General features: G+C 38.3%; 1 protein-coding gene across 2 annotated transcripts in view; it reads left to right on the forward strand.

Annotated features, from left to right (window-relative positions):
- The window catches only part of CSTF3 (cleavage stimulation factor subunit 3), a 136,662-nt gene that overhangs the window by 1,949 nt on the left and 114,724 nt on the right, over nt 1–19,989 (forward strand). For both annotated transcript variants that reach the window (XM_073347707.1, XM_073347709.1), the window contains exons 2-3: nt 1,326–1,449; nt 3,433–3,547. In XM_073347707.1, coding sequence (XP_073203808.1) covers nt 1,376–1,449; nt 3,433–3,547 — 189 coding nt within the window. In that variant the 5' untranslated portion in view covers nt 1,326–1,375. The remainder of the gene's footprint in view (nt 1–1,325; nt 1,450–3,432; nt 3,548–19,989) is intronic.

Genomic DNA, 19,989 nt, shown 5'->3' on the forward strand with positions numbered 1-19,989 from the left:
CTGTTCTCTCTTCAGGGCCCCTTAGGGTATGTCTATACTGTAATTAAAAATCCACAGCTGGCCCATGCCAGCTGACTCAGACTCAGGCTATGGGGCTGTTTAACTGCAGCATAGACATTCAGGCTCAGGCTGGAGCCTAGACTCTGGGACCCTGTGAGGGTCCCAGAGCTTGGGATCCAACCCAAATCCACATGACTACCCTGCAATTAAACAGCCTCACAAGCCCAAATCAGCTTGTATGCCCCAGCTGCCGGTGTTTAATTGCACTGTAGATATACCTTTGGAGATTCTCCACAGTCTCTTTTAGAAGTCCTATCGCCCTTCACTCAGGGCTGGTTTAGGGCCCGCAAACTGTTCCAAACAGTCCCACCAATTAAGTCCATTACTGCCATCCAAAGGTTCATACTGATTTCTGGAGGTTCTGCCAACCATACTGAGCTCTTCTACCAGCCTTGTCTTCGCAGGGTCATGTTTCATAGCCATGCCTCCCTGGTTTAGCCTCTAACTTCCTTCTCTTACCAGTGTATCCCCTGTTCTGAGCGAAAAGGCAGTCTATATACTGCCTTCCTCCAGAGAGCTCCTCCTAATTGGCTGGAACACAGGGGAGGCCCTGTCCCATCCTATGGGACACGGCTCCTGATCCTGAGCCTTTAAAGGGACAATGCCCTGGTGTTTTTCCCCATCTGACCACTTCCTCTCTTCCACTACCAGGGCATTTCCTGGGACCTTGTTCATTCAAACACCCTGGAACAGTGTGACCCTTCCACTCTTAACAGTATACCCTGTTACAGGGTCCAATTGCTATGAGATCTTCTCCTTATGCAATACAGTATACAATGGGTCACCCATCAGAGATCTAAGTTTCTCTATGCTTCTGGCAGAAGTGATGGCTACTAGAATTGGCCATTGTCATCAGTAAATGAGACAAACACATCCATAATGGTTCAAACAGTGTTCTAGTTAATGTTAAGAATACCAAGATAAGATGCCAGGTTGGAGTTGTTTTGGTTATTGGTGAAAAAGTTCTAACTACACCTTTGAGAAAACATACCATCACCATGCGGGTGAAGATAGTGTGGTTGTTAATTGAAGGGTGTCAGACACTGATTGTTGCCATCTGAACTTACAACAAGCTAAGAGAAAGGCCAGCAGACTTGAGGGTGAGGAGATAATGAAAGATAGCAGAAATCCGCACTTTCTCTGGGGACATGTGATGATGCTGAGCTCAAATGGAGAATCTCTTCCACTTTGCTATATAGCATTTTCTGGTGGATTCTTTCCTTCTGTGGTGAGGATGGCTTGACTTCTGAACTTCTCTGGTCTAGGTTTGATGTCCATCTGAATACCAGCTGTGAAATGGAGAGTGTAGATTGGGATGTTGGACCTTACCATGTCCGGGGTCAAGGACTTTGGAAAGAATTGGAGGCTGACGGATGGACAGATTGACAGGTGAACAAGGCTGGAAAATGGGAGTCACAAGAATGATTATTGCTGTATCCTGTTGGATCTTCTATAGGACTTGAGATAAGAGTGGAATGAGTGGAAAGGCATCCATAAGGTTAGCAGGGCAATGCCTCTAAAGCCCTGACCCAGAGTCCCTCTGGAGCAGTACATTTTGCATTTCTTGATCACTTGGGATGCAAAGAGGGCTTTCCACTAAATTGTGTAACATCCACTCATGGTAGGTGAAGCAATGAGCCTGTCTGCTGAGAACTGTGTTTTCCAAGAAGTGAACTGCTGATAGGATAATCTCATGTTGAATGCCCCAGGTTCACAGACTGACTGCTTCTATGTAGAGGGGAGTGGATCTTGCCCCTCCCTGCTGCTTGATGTAGAAAACTGTAGTCCTGTTATCCAGCATCACTAGAATATGATGGGATCATATAACTGGTAAAAAAGCTTTGCAGGCTTCCTGGACAGCTCTCACTTCTAGTAGGTTTATATACATTCTAGGCTCCTGAGAAGTCCATATGCCTTGTCCTATATCCAGGTGCGCACCCTAAAAAGTAGGAATTCATCTGTGTTCAGCATTCTCTCGAGTGTGGGAGGGAGGAAGAGGACTTCCCCCACACATATTCCTTGTTCATCTACCACTTTAGAGAATCCTTCAGTCTGGAATGGAACATTATTACTGTGTCCATGCTGTGTTTTCTTGGCACACAATCTGTTTGAAGCTAAGTTTATAGACAAGAGAGATGAAACCTTGCAAAAGATGTCACATGGGTGCATGACACTATGTGACCCAAGAGGATAAGGCAGAAACAAACCGATGTCTGTGGACTCTTCTTGGTTGATTAAATTGTTCATTGATGGGAAGCTGTCTAAGGGAAGATAAGCTTTTGCCCTGATAGAGTCCAGAGTTGCTCCGATGAATTCTATAGTCTGTGTTGCAGACAGGATAGACTTTTCTAAATTCACACAGATCCCCAGTGATGCCAGAAGATTCAGCAGAAATTAAGTTGATGTCAGAACTTTCGACCAGAACTTGCATATCAAGAATCAATTTTCTAGGTTAGGAAAGACTGTCGAGCTCTTGCAATGGACACGTGCTGCTTCTACTGAGAATACCTTTGTAAACATTCGGGACTGCTTGTGATATTTCCACCTCAATGCTGATATACATACCCAAGGAACAGGAGGGTTGTTGATGAGTCTTTTATGCTGTGTCCACACTACTAGCTACAGGTTTCAGGTTCAGGCAGGTACATAGTCAGCTAAGCCATGTTTCCGCTACCCATGCTACCATCCCCACACTACTCGTGCTAGTTGAATGTCAGGCACATGGAATGCATGTGTAACACACAGTGAAATACACATAGGGACCAGCACTCAAAGAACCTACTGATCCCACTGTTAAAGTAACATCACCAAAACATTCACAGGGGAGAGCAAAGGTAATATTTGTCCCACACGACAATGGCAGAATTTTCCCTTGCTCTCAGAGTTCCTGACACAATCACAGGAATGCACGCAGGAGGACATTTTACCCCTCATACCACAGTTACCTTGAAAATATCAGTGGCTGGCTGCAGGACTAGCCAACTGCTGAAAATTGGATTCTTGACTCTGGTAGTAGTCAGATTTGGAGTCAAAATCTGGATTTTAAATTTAAATACTCGAAGAGAAGGAAGGAACTCAGGATTATAAACCTCTCGGCTTACCTTTGAATTTTGGATCAGTCATTTTAGCTAAGTAATGGAAAGTTTCCAAAGCATTGTTTTTCAATGTTGTCCTTATGTTGTTCCAGATTTTTATTAATTAGATCACACCAGATTTCCACTCAAACTGCAACAGTATAATCATGAGTAAGTAATCTGTCAAGTCCCTCTGAAACCTCCTTCAATGGTTTTTTTAAACATAATGCCTCTCTGTAGAGTCCTTTATTGTGTAAAGTATGTGCTGTGTTATGACTAAAGGCCTCCTTGTGTACAGTGCAAATTTCATCAGACGTGGGACAGCTGAACATAAATTCAAGACTACAGTCCTCCTGAGAGTTCTCTTGAGCGTTATTGGAAAGGCTTATCTGTTCTGGGCTTCCCTAAAAGAGGTAGGTAGAGACTTGGAGTGATTGTTACAGGGGATTATTTATGGTGGGATTTTAATTAATTGTTATAGTGGCTTACTGTGTGGTTACATGGACTAAAGTATTTTGTGGCTAGGATATGTATCCTCTAGTGCTTTCAGAATTGTTACAGGTATTTAGAGTTATGCGAGATGCCTTAATATATTTAAATAAAGAAATTCCAATGAACAAGACTTTGTGAGATTTTCAGAAGTGCTTAGCACTGGCCTAACTCTGCCTTAAAGTATGGAAAGTCTGACTTAAAGTATGGAAAGTTAATCTGCAATGAGATGCACTTTGAATTAAATTTTATAAGGGCCTAACTCCTACTGAAATCTAACTTCAAAGGGAGCTGAGTTGGACCAACAGTAATAACTTTTGAAATCCCTCCCTTCATTATGATGAAATTGAGGTTGCAGACACATCAGTGTATTGACTATATATTACTGTACCATTCAGGAATGGTAAAACAAATAAATAGAAAAGCAGGACATTTTAAAGTAAGGTTGCACTTCCAAAGTAAACCACAGTCATTCTCAGATAACTGCAACCTTAAGTCTGCACCACGGAGACAACTAAAATCAGTCATCCTCAAAACTTACAGAAATAGCATTCCATTACATTGAACAGTCACCAGTGAGTGCAAGTAAAGTGGGCATAAGGTTGCATTATGAATTGGGCCCTACTAAACTTACTTCAAAGTGCACTGCACTGCAGATTCATTTTCCATACACATCCAGTATTCTAGGTGTATACATTCTGTTGCTATACACATAGGGAAAACTACTTTCAAATTCAAAGCAAATGTGCTTTTCATCTCTTTCAAGAGTTAAAAGTTCAAACTCAGAGCACTGCATTCTTAATTAAGAAATGACATAATTTATTTTCTTAAGGTATCTTAGCATTAAAGTTATTTGGAAAATACAAGGCTGCATACATTAGTATTTCCCATTACTGTAGTGTCTACACTGGAGATACTTGCTAGGAAGGTTGGTAAATAAACAGTACATCAGAAAATAACCTTGAAGATCTCACACGGTGGTGTTTATCTATTGGAAAGGAAAACATACTGGGAATTACTGATGTTTCCTTGTTTTCAAAAACAGCATTATGGAAAGACAACACAATTGTAGTCTATAATGTTTTTGTCATAGTTGTCTATCAAGCAACAGAAAGCATGCAGAAAATGAGAGGAACTTGAATGAAGTATTCAGCATTGATGTCAAAGATTTCTTTTGTATTACAAAAACAATCACTACTAAAATAACTTCCTCAGACATGTATTTCTTAGACATTTGCCTTTTCAAATCCCTATTCCTTTAATTATTGAGGATCACAGTTGTTGAAAATGCCCAGTGGGACATCTAAATTTCAAACAAATAATTGGCACCTTGCCAAATGATACAGAATATTTCACACTGGAATATTGTAGAAATGTTATTTCTATGCATTTGTATCTTGTGTTAATATCACAACAGTGAGTACTGACTTTGCATGTTTTGTTTTTTACTGTGTTTTAAAATTGATTTTTATGTGATTTGAGAACACATACATTGGGGCTGTTGATAAGTACAAGCCACTCAGAGTGACATAAAATTATTTAGAGCCGCTTAAATGCTTTGACTCCACCAAGTATAAACTGATTTTCTAATTTTGTAACTTGCTACTGTAAACTTTTTTGTTTAAAGCCTTTTTGTGGTATCTATGTATCTAGATATTTAAGATCCAGAGCCCATTGAGGTCAGTGAACCCTGCATCAGGCCCTTAATCTATGTCTGTTGACCAGCTGTACGTGGAGATAACACTTACCTACCTTACACTGGTATTGTGAAGCTAAACCATAAATATTTGTGAGGCATTCAGATACTATGGTAATGGGGGCCATAAGGAGAAGATAGAAAGACTTCCTAAGTATTACCATTCCTTTTTATTATTTTTACTTTGCTAAACAACACAGACAAAAATGTTTTAGTACAAAAATAAATGGGGATGACCAAACATTGTCTCTCTCACCAACAGAAGTTGGTACAATAAAAAATATTACCTTACCTATCTTATCTCTCTAATATCCTGGGACCGACATAGCTACAGCACCACAGCATAAAACACTCAAATAACATTTTGAACAAAAATAGTCCATTTCCTACTGTGACCGGAGTCCCGGGGAGCGAACTGAGGTCACTCAATTAGGGTGAACTGCAAAGAATGGGGCAGACAATCCCCAAAACTGGTGGATATTCCAATACTTAGATTTACCAAGCCAGCACAAAGCAGCTTCTATAATACCTCACTGGTTACCCAGAAGCCAACAACACAGTTCCCTTAAAGTAACCCAGCCTTAGGCCTCTACCCAGACACCCAAGTCAAATATGATGAGGATTACTAAAAATCTTATTCATTATATAAGAACATTCTACCAATCCCAAGGGATCGGACACATTACCTCCCAAGTTAATGAATATTCCAGATCTTACCCAAATACATGCTTATGCCAATTCTTATTGACTAAACTAAATTTATTAAAAAAGAAAAGAGAGAGAGAGTATTGGTTAAAAGACATAAGTACAGTTCTTGAGATTAGATTCATACTAGAGATGGCGCACTTTGTAGTTGCAAAGAGTTCTTTTAGAAATACTCCATAGGTTATAGTTCAATGTTCATATTCAGGGAGATCCAGTCAAGACTGGAGATCTCAGCCTTATAGCTTAAGCTTCTCCTGCATGAAGCATCAAACAGGTCTGAGATAAAAAGGATCAGGACTCAATGGTCTTTTATAGAGCTCCAGGCCTTCTTTGACAGGTCGGAGTCCTTTGGGGAACAATAGGCAATTATGGGGATTTTGAAGTAGACCTATTTCCTAAGCATCACTAGTAATTAGCTACACAGATTAACATAAGGCAATTTATCCATTAGGCAGTCTATCACAAACTTTAAAGAGACATATAGACAATGACATTATTTCACCTAAGATTCATTTAAATGTTAATATTCCCTTTTGATCTTTGAATCAATAGCTATAGTGACAGACAGGAACAGTTTGTTTACATGGCTAACATTTAACAAGATATGAGTACACACACACTATTAGTATCATCTTTAATTTCTAACAACGTAGGCTAGAACTTTGAAATGCAAACCTATCTACCATGGAATGGCCCTAATTACCATTCGCATACTTTTCTAACATATCTCTAAAGATTGAATCTGGGTCATTTATCCTGCAGAATACTTAGCCCTTTCAGGGCACATGTCACATTTTGTATAAGATTTGTTGCAATTATACAACGGTAGCAACAATAATTTGCATGGTCATATTTTAATTAGACATCACACCTACTATGTTCATGTTACAATAAAGCCAAAGAGTTGGCACTAAAGTGTACTTTTCTGGTAGTTAAAGCAAAGAGAATAAGGACAAAGTAATGGAGCTTGAACTACACTATCACCCTGACAGTGGTGCCTCCAGAACAGAATTGAGGCTCATTGGTGGGACAATGTGGGAATGCCTACACTGTTATTTCTTTAGTAGAAAGAAGTACAGAAAAGATAAGCTCATGAGCATTCAGCTAACTCAGAACAATTCAAATATTAATGCAAGAAAAAAATTAGAAAGCACCTCAGATATGAACAAGTTTAAATACTACTACTCAGCACTTGTATAGTATTTTGCAACTTCAGAGTACTGTACAACACAAAAACTTACAACACAGCTGTGATGTAGGTAAACATGAATTATGCCTATTTTGTATATAGGGAAACTGAGACAGAAAGGAGAAGTAACCCAAGGCTGTGCAATGAGAGAGCCAGGATTAGAACTCAGGTTCTGTAGACCATACTGTCACTTTAAAAAACAAAAAATACAGCTATTTACCTACTGGTATGAAATATGGGACTTGGTGTGTAAAACAAACAAGTATGGAGTTTGTTGTTAAAAATAATCACGAAGAAAATCAACTCAGAAATATTACAAAGTTGGATGAAAATATTCCTACCTCAAAAAGCAAACTAGAAAAGTATATGAGACTTTTTTCTAAGCAGGAGAGAAAACTGAATGATTAAATCAAAAGTAAATAAATTTCAATATAACATCATTGTTGCTTTTACAATTCTTTTGTGTAGAAATAATTGTAATTAATGCTATCTGGAAGTGTCTTCTGCATGTCACACAAAGCATGACTATAAATAGGAGTGCTGTCCAGTAATAATACTGAACCTCTTTTTTTACTTGTTGACTGATCACATTCTTTTTTTAGTTACTGATCCACAGCAAGATCCAGACCAGGAGACAGGTGAACACCACAACTGTTCCAACTGACCTCACTTTCCTAAATGTATTGTTCCTGAATGTGACTGTCATTAAAGTAGCTGGCATAGGCCAGTCATATTTTTCAATTAGAGCCTGATCATATAAAATGTTATTCACATGAGTAGTTTTTAGTGAGTAGTCCTGACTACTAGTGAGCAGGTTTCAGAGCAGCAGTCTGTATTCGCAAAAAGAAAAGGAGTAGTAGTGGCACCTTAGAGACTAACCAATTTATTTGAGCATAAGCTTTCGTGAGCTACAGCATCCGATGAAGTGAGCTGTAGCTCACGAAAGCTTATGCTCAAATAAATTGGTTAGTCTCTAAGGTGCTGTTAGTACTCCTTTTCTTTTTACTAGTGAGTAGTTTCACTGACTTCAATGGCACTACTCATGTGAGTAACAGTTTGCAAGAGTGGGCTCTTAGGCCTGATCCAAAGCCCACTGAAGTAAAAGGGAATCAGGTCCTTAAGGAGCACTGTCCTTTTCCATGTGGGAGTCCTAGTTTGGGCAGATCTTGTAACCTGTTGGTCTGGTAGCGAAACACTGGTGTAAGGCACTTAATCTTCAAGGGGTATGAGTCACTCTTCAGTGCCCCTTTGTAACTGGTTTTACAATATAAGCACATTACAGCATTAGAATAGATAATAGAATAGTGAGGATTCCAGGCACATAGGTCATGTAAATTTATTTTTGCGGGGAAATGTGGCTAAATAGATACATTGCAAACTGAAATTTGTAACATTTCTGTGAACCTATCTCTAAGGATACATTTGAGAATGGGGAAATATATACTTTTTTACCTCAGAACATTTTAGGAACAGGAAATGGCATCTGGTCTAACATTCTCTGTTCCTTTTTCTTTTATTCTGACCTTTTTATTTTATCATCAGTCCCCTCATTCTCATGTGTTTCTTAGCATTTGGATCTGCCTGCACAGCAAAGTTTTCCATGTTGAGGCCCCGTGCTTTTAATATGATAGGGTCTTATCCATTTTACGACATATTTGGGGCATGCCAAACTCTTATTGCCTTTACATGTATAGAGTAGGAATCAAATCCAAAAGGGGCAGTTGAAGGATTCTCCCTGTGGAGGTGAATCTCTGGGTGGTATAAAGAGAGCCAGCTCTAAACAATCTGCTCCCACCCCACCAAACAGCCGGAGCATTCTGTGTTCCACTGATACAAGGCCTTTGCTCTTGGGACAAGTTAGATTACTTCTGAGGTTGTTTAACTTCTGCCAGGGGACGGGGTTGAATCAAACCCAAGCCTTCCACTGGATTGAGAAAACCCCCATTTTCCTTTCCCTCCTAATGTATGCCTTGAGAGTAACTGAGGATCTGGTGCTATAACATGGTTACAATAATTCCATACCATTCCCACACACAAAAAAACACTGCTATAATATGTTAGGGCCCTGACAGTAAATTTTGCTGTGTTGACACAGGCCCTTCTTATGCAGCAGTTCTGTCTGAGACTACTTACACCAAGTTTTCTAATGTACTTGATGTTTCCGAGATGCTGAACTCCTTACTATTGGTAAAATATATTACTATTGTATTTATGGACTTGTTTTTATAATTTTGAAAAGCTATGTAAAAGCTACCTCAAAGTCACCCACCTTTTTTCCAATGAGATGACATTCATGAAATATTAGTTACATTATAATTCTATAGACTCTCCTTTTGGCAGAAGCAAAAACAGGAAAGATTTAATCACACAAGTTATGAAGCCAGGAGACTGACTTGCAAATGCTTAAAAGAAAAACATTTCTATTTATAGTAAAGAGCATATTGTGCTCTAAATTCTTGTTTATTCTGAGTTACAAATATTTTTAAAATAAATTTTTCCGATATGTTACAAGATACCAGACAAGATTCACAGAATGGGCTTGTCTTTATGTTTTGTTAATAATTTTCATGTTCCAAACCAACAAGAGTCTGATTCCATTCCAAGGGGAAACGTGATGTTCAACTGCAGTTTACAGAATTGGTTTGACAGAATGAAATAAACCATGTCCTCTCTTAGTAATGAGACATTTGGCAAAAAGTATCACATCAGAAGAACAATAGCAGCAGATTGTCATTACGGTCCACAAAATTCTTTAACCTCTATGCAATATCCCTTTAAACAATGGAGGGGAAGCTAGAATTATATTTCTTCCTTGGCTAACTGATTTTTTCCCAAACATTTCAGGTTTATAGAGTTTTGAGGGATTTTACAACTTTTGGGGAAGAATTAATTTAAGTCGTATTTTTGAAGTTGGTGATCTTTTTTTACATCCTGCTAATAGTAACACTTAAATGCATAGCTGATATTTTTACATAGATTTAGATGTACAGAAACACTTTCTGGACTAAACAACTAATTTTTAAAATATATTAGAAGATCATAACATCATTTAGTGGTATCTGTGAAAGCAATGTTGTATCTATGTAACGTGACCTAAATTTTTATGGCAGAGTCAGGAAATATGGTTAGGTGCCTTTCTTTTTTATATTTTGATTTAATTAGTGCTCTCTGGCATTTATAGAGTCTATGCCACATCATATGTACCCTATGTGGTGTTTGACTCTAAAGCAAGATAGCGAAGCAGCAGCAGAAAGGAAAATGGCAAATTTGTATTCATAAGTAACTATTTAGTTATATGTTACTTGATGCTCAATGCTAAAATAAATGAGAATAGGTTACAATAGGTGAGGAAATGAACGAATCAGGACTGTGTATTATCTAACATGGGTACACTGGATACAACAGTGAAGGCTATGTAAGAGGTTATAGTGGGATTTTACTTAAATTGTCCATGCAACCAACTTTGATGATCTCTCTCAACACTCCACAATAACAATCAAATCATCCTCTTGCTGTTTCTTTTGAGAGGGGAGGGGAAACAACTGGGAAATTAATGTCAGAAGACAAGCACAAGAGCAGCCCTCTAAAATCACCTTCAGTTTCTATGTGATACAGAGTTCTGGTTTGAAAAAAAACAGAAGAAATTGGGATTCTTGCAAAGATACTATTTAAAGCCACAAATGTTGCCAAATTGACCTTCAAATATTTATGCTTCGACATCAGACCAGATACAGCTCTCTCGTCAAAAAAGATTGCTTCCATAATAATACAACAATGTAAGCTATTACAAAAATAATGTAGCTCTCCTGGACTAAGAGGGGAAACATGGACTGCTACTCAATAATTGAAAACTAATTTTTTCCTCTACCAACTTAAATAACAAACATGCACTTTCAGATTTACAGATTTCTCTCTAACCCAGATTCTAAATCAGTAACAAAAATACACATCCAAGAGTCAAAGGCCTGGAACATGAAGTTGCTTTGGCATTCAGTACAATTTCACAAATGTTAAACACTGTATATAGTATACTAGGTCCTTCACACAGCATGTATACCATTTCTCATAAAATAGCATTTTACATGTCTGGATATTTCTTCAAAATGCCCCTGTTGTCCGATGGAAAAGGTTATGTATGATATCAAGAGAGAAGAGGTCAAAAGAAGACATGATATATTAACAGCCATGTATGTAAAATACACTGGAACGTCTTAAGTAACTCAAAGGAATGGGGGGGCAGAGGGTGAGAAAACCTGGATTTGTGCTGGAAATGGCCCAACTTGATTATCATACACATTTTAAGGAGAGTGATCACTTTAAATAAGCTATTACCAGCAGGAGAGTGGGGTGGGAGGAGGTATTGTTTCATGGTCTCTGTGTATATAATGTCTTCTGCAGTTTCCACAGTATGCATCCGATGAAGTGAGCTGTAGCTCACGAAAGCTTATGCTCAAATAAATTGGTTAGTCTCTAAGGTGCCACAAGTACTCCTTTTCTCAAAGGAATAGTTTCAGAGAACAGCTTCAAATCCTTTGGTCTTCCCTGCACACGCATTTGGACAAGAGAGAAAAAAACATTATTAACTCAATAGTTGTGGACTTTCCAATCTATTGCTTCTTATACATTTAAAGTAACATTGAATCATCTGCTTGAAGATTTTAAACTATTATTAATTTGTTTTGGAGCATTACAAACACATGTACATAAGGTTTTAGTATTGAGTTTATTAGTTTGTTTTATATGTTCCATTAATATATTAAAAATTGATACAACACATTTTTTTTAAAAGGCAGGGTCTTGCGAGGAGGCTTTACTGAATTTAGTTAGTAAGTGGAAACATCACTTGGATAGTGGCCTCAATGGGAGATTTGCATCTGAAAGTACTGAAGGTTTCCTTATACTACAGATGTTCTACGTTGATACAATGGGTCAGTTTTCAGCAGTTTCCATGGCAACAACTATGAGAAATGCACACATAATTTTACATACAGTAGAAAGTTGTGAATGTGCCCAATATGTAACACAGGGAATCCTTTTTCTTATTTGCCATTTCTCCTCTTCTCTTTACACTTCTCATACAATCACTCTAAACATCCTGCTTCCTGATAGGTTTTTAATGATGCAACAAGGATTACTGTTATATTTAACTACATTATTAGCCATGAACTGTAGAAGATTTGGGAATGAGCCAGTGGATTAACAGTAATGTGGTTTGAGCTAAGTTCAGGTATAACTTATATCTTGATTTTAGTAAGGCTTTTCACACAGTCCCACATAACATTCCCATAAGCAAACCAGGGAAATGTGGGCTATATGAAATAACTATAAGGTGGGTGAAAAACTGGTTCAGAGACCTACTCAGAGTAGTTATCAATGATTTTCAGTTAAACTGGGGGAACCTCACTAAGGTCTCTTCTGGGTCTGGTACTATTCAATATTTTCATTAATGACTGGGATAATGGAGTGGAGACCATGCTTATAAAATCTCAAGTCTCTTACTTTCTGAGATGAGACTAACATTATCTGTCTACAAAAGGGGATTAGTAGATAGCTGTTCACCATATAAACAACCTGGCAATATTAATTATATGTTTATTATTATTATTATTATTATTTATTTGTATAAGCATAGCACTTAGGAATCCCAGTCATGGACAAGGACTCTATGGTGCTAGGTGCTGTACAAAAATATGGTCCCTACCCCCCAAAAGCTTACAATTTAAGTAAAAGACAAGAGATGGATATAGGAAGACAGATGGGGGAGTACAAGGAATGAATCGATGAGACAATACTGGTCAGCATAATAGGTAGTTGTGGTATCAGCACACCAGAGCCCTAACTGTCTCACAAGTCCTTAAGACCAGAAGGTAGAGTGTTTGCCTGCTCCAGGGTTATTTAGTATTTTATGGATCCCTCAGTTTTTTCCTTCCCTGAACGATGAAATAAAAACACTGAGAACCTTAGAGAAATGTGCAACACAGTATAAAACACTGGGTAAAATCTTGCACTGACATCAATGGGAGTTTTGCCATTGACTTCAATGGGGTCAGGATTTCACCTGTTGCCTCCTTTTTTCTCCATAAACAGACTTTCCATTCTGACACTGATCATAGGTAAATGCTTGAAAAATGTACCAGATACCCACAACCCTGAGAACTAAACCTACTAACCAAAGTATAAAATGATGGTCCCTAACAGCCACCCTCCACCTACAAGTGGGCGGGTGGATTTTTCAAGCCCTGATCATGACTATTATTAACGCCAACAGTTTCATACACGTTCAGATGGTTGGCAGAAGCACTAAGTTGGCAGCCACTAGGCAGCAATTCTGCAGACCTACAAAAGAAATAAGAAAAAATAATTTAAACATACACGTTTCCTGAAATTGCAACTACAAATACCTGTTTGGGATCGCATCTGCATTTAATAGGTAGACTCAACGTTTTCATTCACCTTTAGCAGTCACAAAAAATATGAAGCTCTCTCCAAATTGGCATTATGACAACTACTGACTTGTGAGTTTAGAAAGAGTATAAAAGATTTTTCTTTTACAATACAAAAATCTTTGTCAATAATTACTCACACTTACCAATCTAATCAAATGTTATTCTGAGTATTTAATTGCATTTCTTCAATACTCACAGAGAAAATTCATCTACTGTATTAGGAAACTAATAACTACTTCACAGCAGGGCATGTGTCTCTTCATCCATCTTTTATGAAATAGTTGTATCTATTACATACTGTGTGAAAGGTTGATTTATCTGCTAATTAACAGGTTTTTAAATTAGAATAGCATATTGCTGAGGGGATGACGTTGAAGAGTTCAAGCTAATGTTTAGCAGTAGCTACTTTAACACCTTTCTACTTCAATTGCAACCTCAAAATACTATGTTTTAATTAAAATATAGTGGGGAAATGCATACTTAATGCTTACAAATGTGTACTTTTTAGTTATGTTCCTGGTACTTTAAAAATAATTTTATTAGTGTCAGGGTAGTTGTTTGCACATACATTCTTATTGTTCGAGGGACGTGATCATTCCCCTTTATTTGACGTTGGTGAGCCTCATCTGGAGTACTGTGTCCAGTTCTAGGCCCCACACTACAAGAAGCATGTGGAAAAATTGGAAAGAGTCCAGCAGAGGGCAACAAAAATGATTAGGGGGCTGGAGCACATGACTTATGAGGAGAGGCTGAGGGAACTGGGATTGTTTAGTCTGCGGAAGAAAAGAGTGAGGGGGGATTTGATAGCTGCTTTCAACTATCTGAAAGGGGGTTCCAAAGAGGATGAATCTAGACTGTTCTCAGTGGTGGCAGATGACAGAACGAGGAGTAATGGTCTCAAGTTGCAGTGGGGAGGTTTAGGTTGGATATTAGGAAAAACTTTTTCACTAGGAGGGTGGTGAAGCACTGGAATGGGTTACCTAGGGAGGTGGTGGAATCTCCTTCCTTAGAGGTTTTCAAGATCAGGCTTGACAAAGCCCTGGCTGGGATGATTTAGTTGGAGATTGGTCCTGCTTTGAGCAGGGGGTTGGACTAGATGACCTTCTGAGGTCCCTTTCAACCCTGATATTCTATGATTCTATGATTGTTAATGAATATTACTGCTCCCCTGTTGCCTCATAAATTTAAGCTGCTACCTAGATATAAGTACTTGTCTCCTTGTTTTAAAAATGTTTTCAGCATAAGGTCCTGATCTAGCAAAGAGATTCACAGAGTGGCATTTCCGAACTTTTGTGTGCTTCATTTTGCAATCTTAGTAATGTTACTGTAGATTTTCTGTGTGTAGTTATAATAATATAACTCTAGTATTGACACTCATTGAACGATTCCAGAATTGAAATTATTAGCTTCCATTATGGGGCTATTTTTGACACTCTCTCCCCTCTGACTTTCTGAAAAAGCTAACTTTCCATAATATTTCTTATGTAGTTTCTTCCCTGGTAGCATTTTTTTTTTTTTAATTTTGGGTTAATTGGATAAACCATTTTGGGGTTATGAGGTTTCAAAAGGGATTTGTTTTCACTTTTTGAACATTTTTCTACCTTTTTCGTTTAAGTCAACACAAAATTGATTTAGCTTAACAAAGTTAACCTTGTTTTTCACACTAATCCTCAATGGTGCACCGGGGATAAATCGGAGTGCAAAAGCTTATGGTTATTAGAAGCAATCTGTGTGGAGATTATAACTTGAGCTAATCAAAACTTGGACTTTCTGTTCTGTGTTAGGGGGCTTATTCCTTCACCCACTTACTTCCCTGGTCCTTCTCGCATGAAGAGAGAGCAACAATACCCGAAGTCCAAAGGTGCAAACAATTCGATGTTTATTGGGGTGAACTTCCAGCAAGCATGATTCCAGTTTCCTTCCTTAGTATCCTCCTTCCCAGCTCTGACACCACAGAGCCTTACACCTGTGTCCCTGTTCCCATTCCTGCCCTTAGCAAAACATGATTCCAATTTCCCCAATCCCATTCCTTGTTCCCATTTCCCCCTTTAGCAAAACATGATTTCAATTTCCCCACTCCCATTCCCTGTTCCCATTTCCCCCACCCACACACCCACCCCCTCACTTCCTGATTGACTGTAGACTATATAGTAAAACTTGAGTTCTGCTTAGCTATACCTTAACCAATCATTTTCCTGAAATTTAACTAACAATACAGAAGTGAGGATTTCACATCCCAGCTATTGATAAGTAAGTTCTTGCCAGACAGGAGGCTATCAAACTAAGTTTCCTTTTACATTTTATAGGCACTTCCCTTTCTCTGGAGGTAATAGGCACTATCAGGACAGGATTGTATTCCTAACAGCCCAATAGCACCTTATTTCAATGTGACTAGTTTGGAATGTGAGGACATGACCGTTGGCTTCCCAGCTTATGGCTGCCTCTGCTGCTTAGCCAAAGGCCTTAGCCTAAGAACAGGGCCTCAGACTGTAACAGTAAGAGAAGGACCTTACACCAGCAGACAGTGATTTTGATTCTTTCTTTTATACCTCTATAACTAGCCAAGTGATAAGAATACACCTAAATTCTTCGAGTACAGGCCTTTACCGACAGGCCTGAATATCTATATCCTAACATTCTGTGGGAAATTCTAGTATTCAAAACTTCCTCTTATCCAGAATTGGAATGGAAAGTAAAAATTTTGAATTTCCCCACAAAAAAAGTTTGAAAATTTTTGTTTTGGAAATTTGGAACATTTCCAACCAGCTCTACTTATAACTTCTCTGAGAAAGTTGCAAACTGTTACAAACTTTGTTTTACCTAATCTATGCTTTCATTTAAAAAAAGAAAGTGTGCCAGAGAGGCCAATGAATGAGACAGTGCTTGAACCCCTTTCAAAACAAGGTAAGCTGAAGGGCACACAGGCCCAGTATGGTTGGACCCAACCACAGCAACCTAGCGAGTGTTCAACTCCAGCTCAGGGAACTACCAAGGCTGAGACACATACTGGAAAAAGGTGGGAGGCAGTTTGTTGACCAGTCATTGGTATTATTACTACAATGACAGCTAGATGTGGATTGCCCTCTTTTAGGAACTCTGGCCCAGATCCTTTGGCTCCTAACTTCCATTTAAATCAATGGAAGTAGGAAGCCTAAATACCATTGAGTCTCTAGGCCTCTCTTCCCTGCATTCCTTTGTGGGCCTGACCCTTTAAATTTTGCAGAGCCAAGCAGCTGCAATCTTAATGTGGTTATTTTGCAAAAGGTTGCTTAACCTCTCGCTATTTCTGCTCATATGTATTTTCACCTTGAGTTATGTTTTCCCCCGTCTTCTCGAGTACAATGTAAGTAAAATCCATTTATTCATGTCTGAATACTGTGACATCATAGCAGAATTTTCAGAAGCCTTCTCAATCCATTGCTAACTTCCCACACTCAGCAGCTGACCTCCCAGTGATCTGTCACAAACCAGGTATCCATCTTCTTGCTGATCATTCCCTTCTGTGATAATCCTACCATTCCTTCCATGATAACTTCTGAGTTTGTTCCCATGTACACCTGAAGTGATCATATCCTCAAGTAAGGAAGAGGAATTTAAGACAGAAGAGGGCTTTATTGAATCAGACTTAAAAACATATACTTTAAATTTTAAAAGTATATGCTGTATATTAGCTAAACAAAATCCAGAATAGATTAATTGAATTCATCACTTTGCAGTGGATACATCACAAACTAATTTTACTAAAATTCAGTAGTAATATTCATCTCTGACATACTGCTTTTCATCCATATATCTCAAAGCAGTTGCAAAGGAAGGTAAAATTCTGATTCCTGTTTTCACATGGGGAATCTGAGGACCAGAGTAATAAAATGATTTGCCAGAAGTCACACAGCAGGTCAGAGGGTTACTGAGAATAGAATACAACTTTCTACTTCCCTGCCTGATGCCGTCTATATTGTCTCAGTTGAACCAGGGCCGGATTAAGACCTTTAGAGGCCCTGAGCACTGAAAAGATTATGGTGCCCCCCCATATGTAATTCAAAATAAAAACAATACTATTCCGTAAAATAAAATTTCATTTTTCAAAATGACACAAAACTTAGATGTATGCTGAAATTAAAATAGCTTCTTTCTAGATTTTCTGATTGCAAAATCTGATCGCAAAATTCTGGATAAGTTCATCGAAGCTGACTCAGTGAAGCATGTCCACTTCCATACACAATAGGGAAAGTGAATCAAGTCTGTCCTGACACATTGTTGTTCTCTGAGGGTCTTTTATTCTTTTCAGCTGAGAAAAAGAGCATTCTGTGGAGCAGTTAGTAATCATCAATGTTAGAAAAATATGTAGTGCTATCTCTACATTTGGAAATACGTATTGTATTCCGTCTTTCAATATTGTGTCATGAAGATCAATGTGACTGAATTTCATTTTTCCTGTTTCCTTAAACTTTGTGCACATATAACAGTGGAACTGCCATACTTCTCCACAGAGATTCATGTTCAAGTCAACAGGGTATGAGTCAACTAGCTTTTGGGAACCTTGTGAATATTGTTCATCAGATAAGTCCATATCGTGTAGAAAAGAAAATCTCCTTGATACTTCTTTGTACACTTCACCTTTCTTCTTCATATGAGCTTCAAGTGTATCAATTATAGAGTAGTAAGTAGATATGCAAAATTTGTCTGTTTCTGTTGCACTGCTCTCATTTGCTTGTTTTTTCCTGATTTCGCTTGCGGGACTGGGCTTCTTTGTAGTTAGTATCAGGCAAGATATCTTTTGATATGTCTTCAGATCTTTCAAAATCATTCCTCAAAGTGTTTAAGTGGTCTGCTAATGATTGTACAGAGGTCTGCATATGTTTTCAAATCCGATTCTTTTTCTTGGAGAGCTTGACCTGTGTGATAAAAGTGTTGTAAAATTTCATTCCATATGGTCAACATGAATACAAACTCTAGTTCTTGCATCTTGTTTGCAATGTTTTCTGCCTCTCTTATAGTTTCTCCCTTTTGTGATTGATCTTCAGCTATGCTTTCTAATGCATCCACAATCTTTGAGTTGGACTCCAGAATTGCACTTGTTGCCACTGCATGTGCCTCCCAGCGAGTATTAGAAAGAGATTTCAACACACGATCATTGCCCAAATATGTTTTAGGATCTGCCCATCAGTGTGTTGAGGCAGAGAAAAATGTATAAAGTAACTGGACTGTTGAGAAAAGCTTACTGCCACCAGACAACAATCAACAGCACTGCAGCCAACAAGATTGAGAGAATGTGCAGCATATGATATGAATATGGCATATTTGTTCTGTTCTAAAAGCTTCTTCTGTATTCCTTGATAACTCCCTGACATGTTGGCAGCGTTGTCATAAGATCGACCTCTGCACTTTGAGAAATCTGTTTTGCAAACTCGGCACAGATAATGCAGTACTTGATTTGCCATTTCTTCAGCAGTGTGGCTTTTCAAATTAAGGAATGTTATAAATCGTTCAACTGGTTTTCCATCTGTGGGAGACACATATCTTCGTACAATACTCAGTTGATCAATATGTGAAAGATCAGGTGTAGAGTCGACAGATAAACTGAAGTACCCAGCAGTACTTATTTCATCCACAATGGCTGAACAAACTTTGTCACTCATTAGACCAATGAGTTCATCACATATTGTCTTGGATAAGTATGATGGGTTACCTTTGCCAGCATTCCCATATTTTGAGATATGGCCTGCTAAAAATGGGTCAAACTGAGCCACAAGCTCCAACAATCCCAAGAAATTTCCATTCTGCAATGATCCAAATGTGTCATTTGATCCCCAGAAAGGCAGACCACTTTCAGCTAATATTTGAATAACAGCTATAACACACTGCAAGACATGTTGCCTGTATTCTCGTTCCCCTTTAATTTGTTCTTTCAATTTTTGTGTCAATCCAAAGCCCTGTCTTCAATTTAAATATGTCAACATTGAATCTCTTTGAGTATTGCTATTTTCATGTTGTTCAATTAAAACAGTATTCTGCCAGTCACTAAATCCATCTGCAGCAAACCAGGATGTTGAAGGTTTATATGCAAAAAATTTGCAAACAAAACAGTACACAGACCCTGTTGATGGTGAATACAGTAGCCATTCTCGAGTGTATTTCTCACCATTCTCTTTCATGCCGAAAAATATTTTTTGTGGACAATATCTTGTTTGTTTTCCATTGGTAAAAGCCCGACGTGATTTCTCAAATGGCCCAGTGTGGTGTTGACAGTCATTTGGTCCACGATCTATCCAATAAGCTACATCATTGGTACTGAAATCAACCCACATACCAGGATCTTTTCTCCTATTA

The sequence above is a fragment of the Lepidochelys kempii genome, chromosome 6 (genome assembly GCF_965140265.1).
Source record: "Lepidochelys kempii isolate rLepKem1 chromosome 6, rLepKem1.hap2, whole genome shotgun sequence".
Lineage (NCBI taxonomy): Eukaryota > Metazoa > Chordata > Testudines > Cheloniidae > Lepidochelys > Lepidochelys kempii.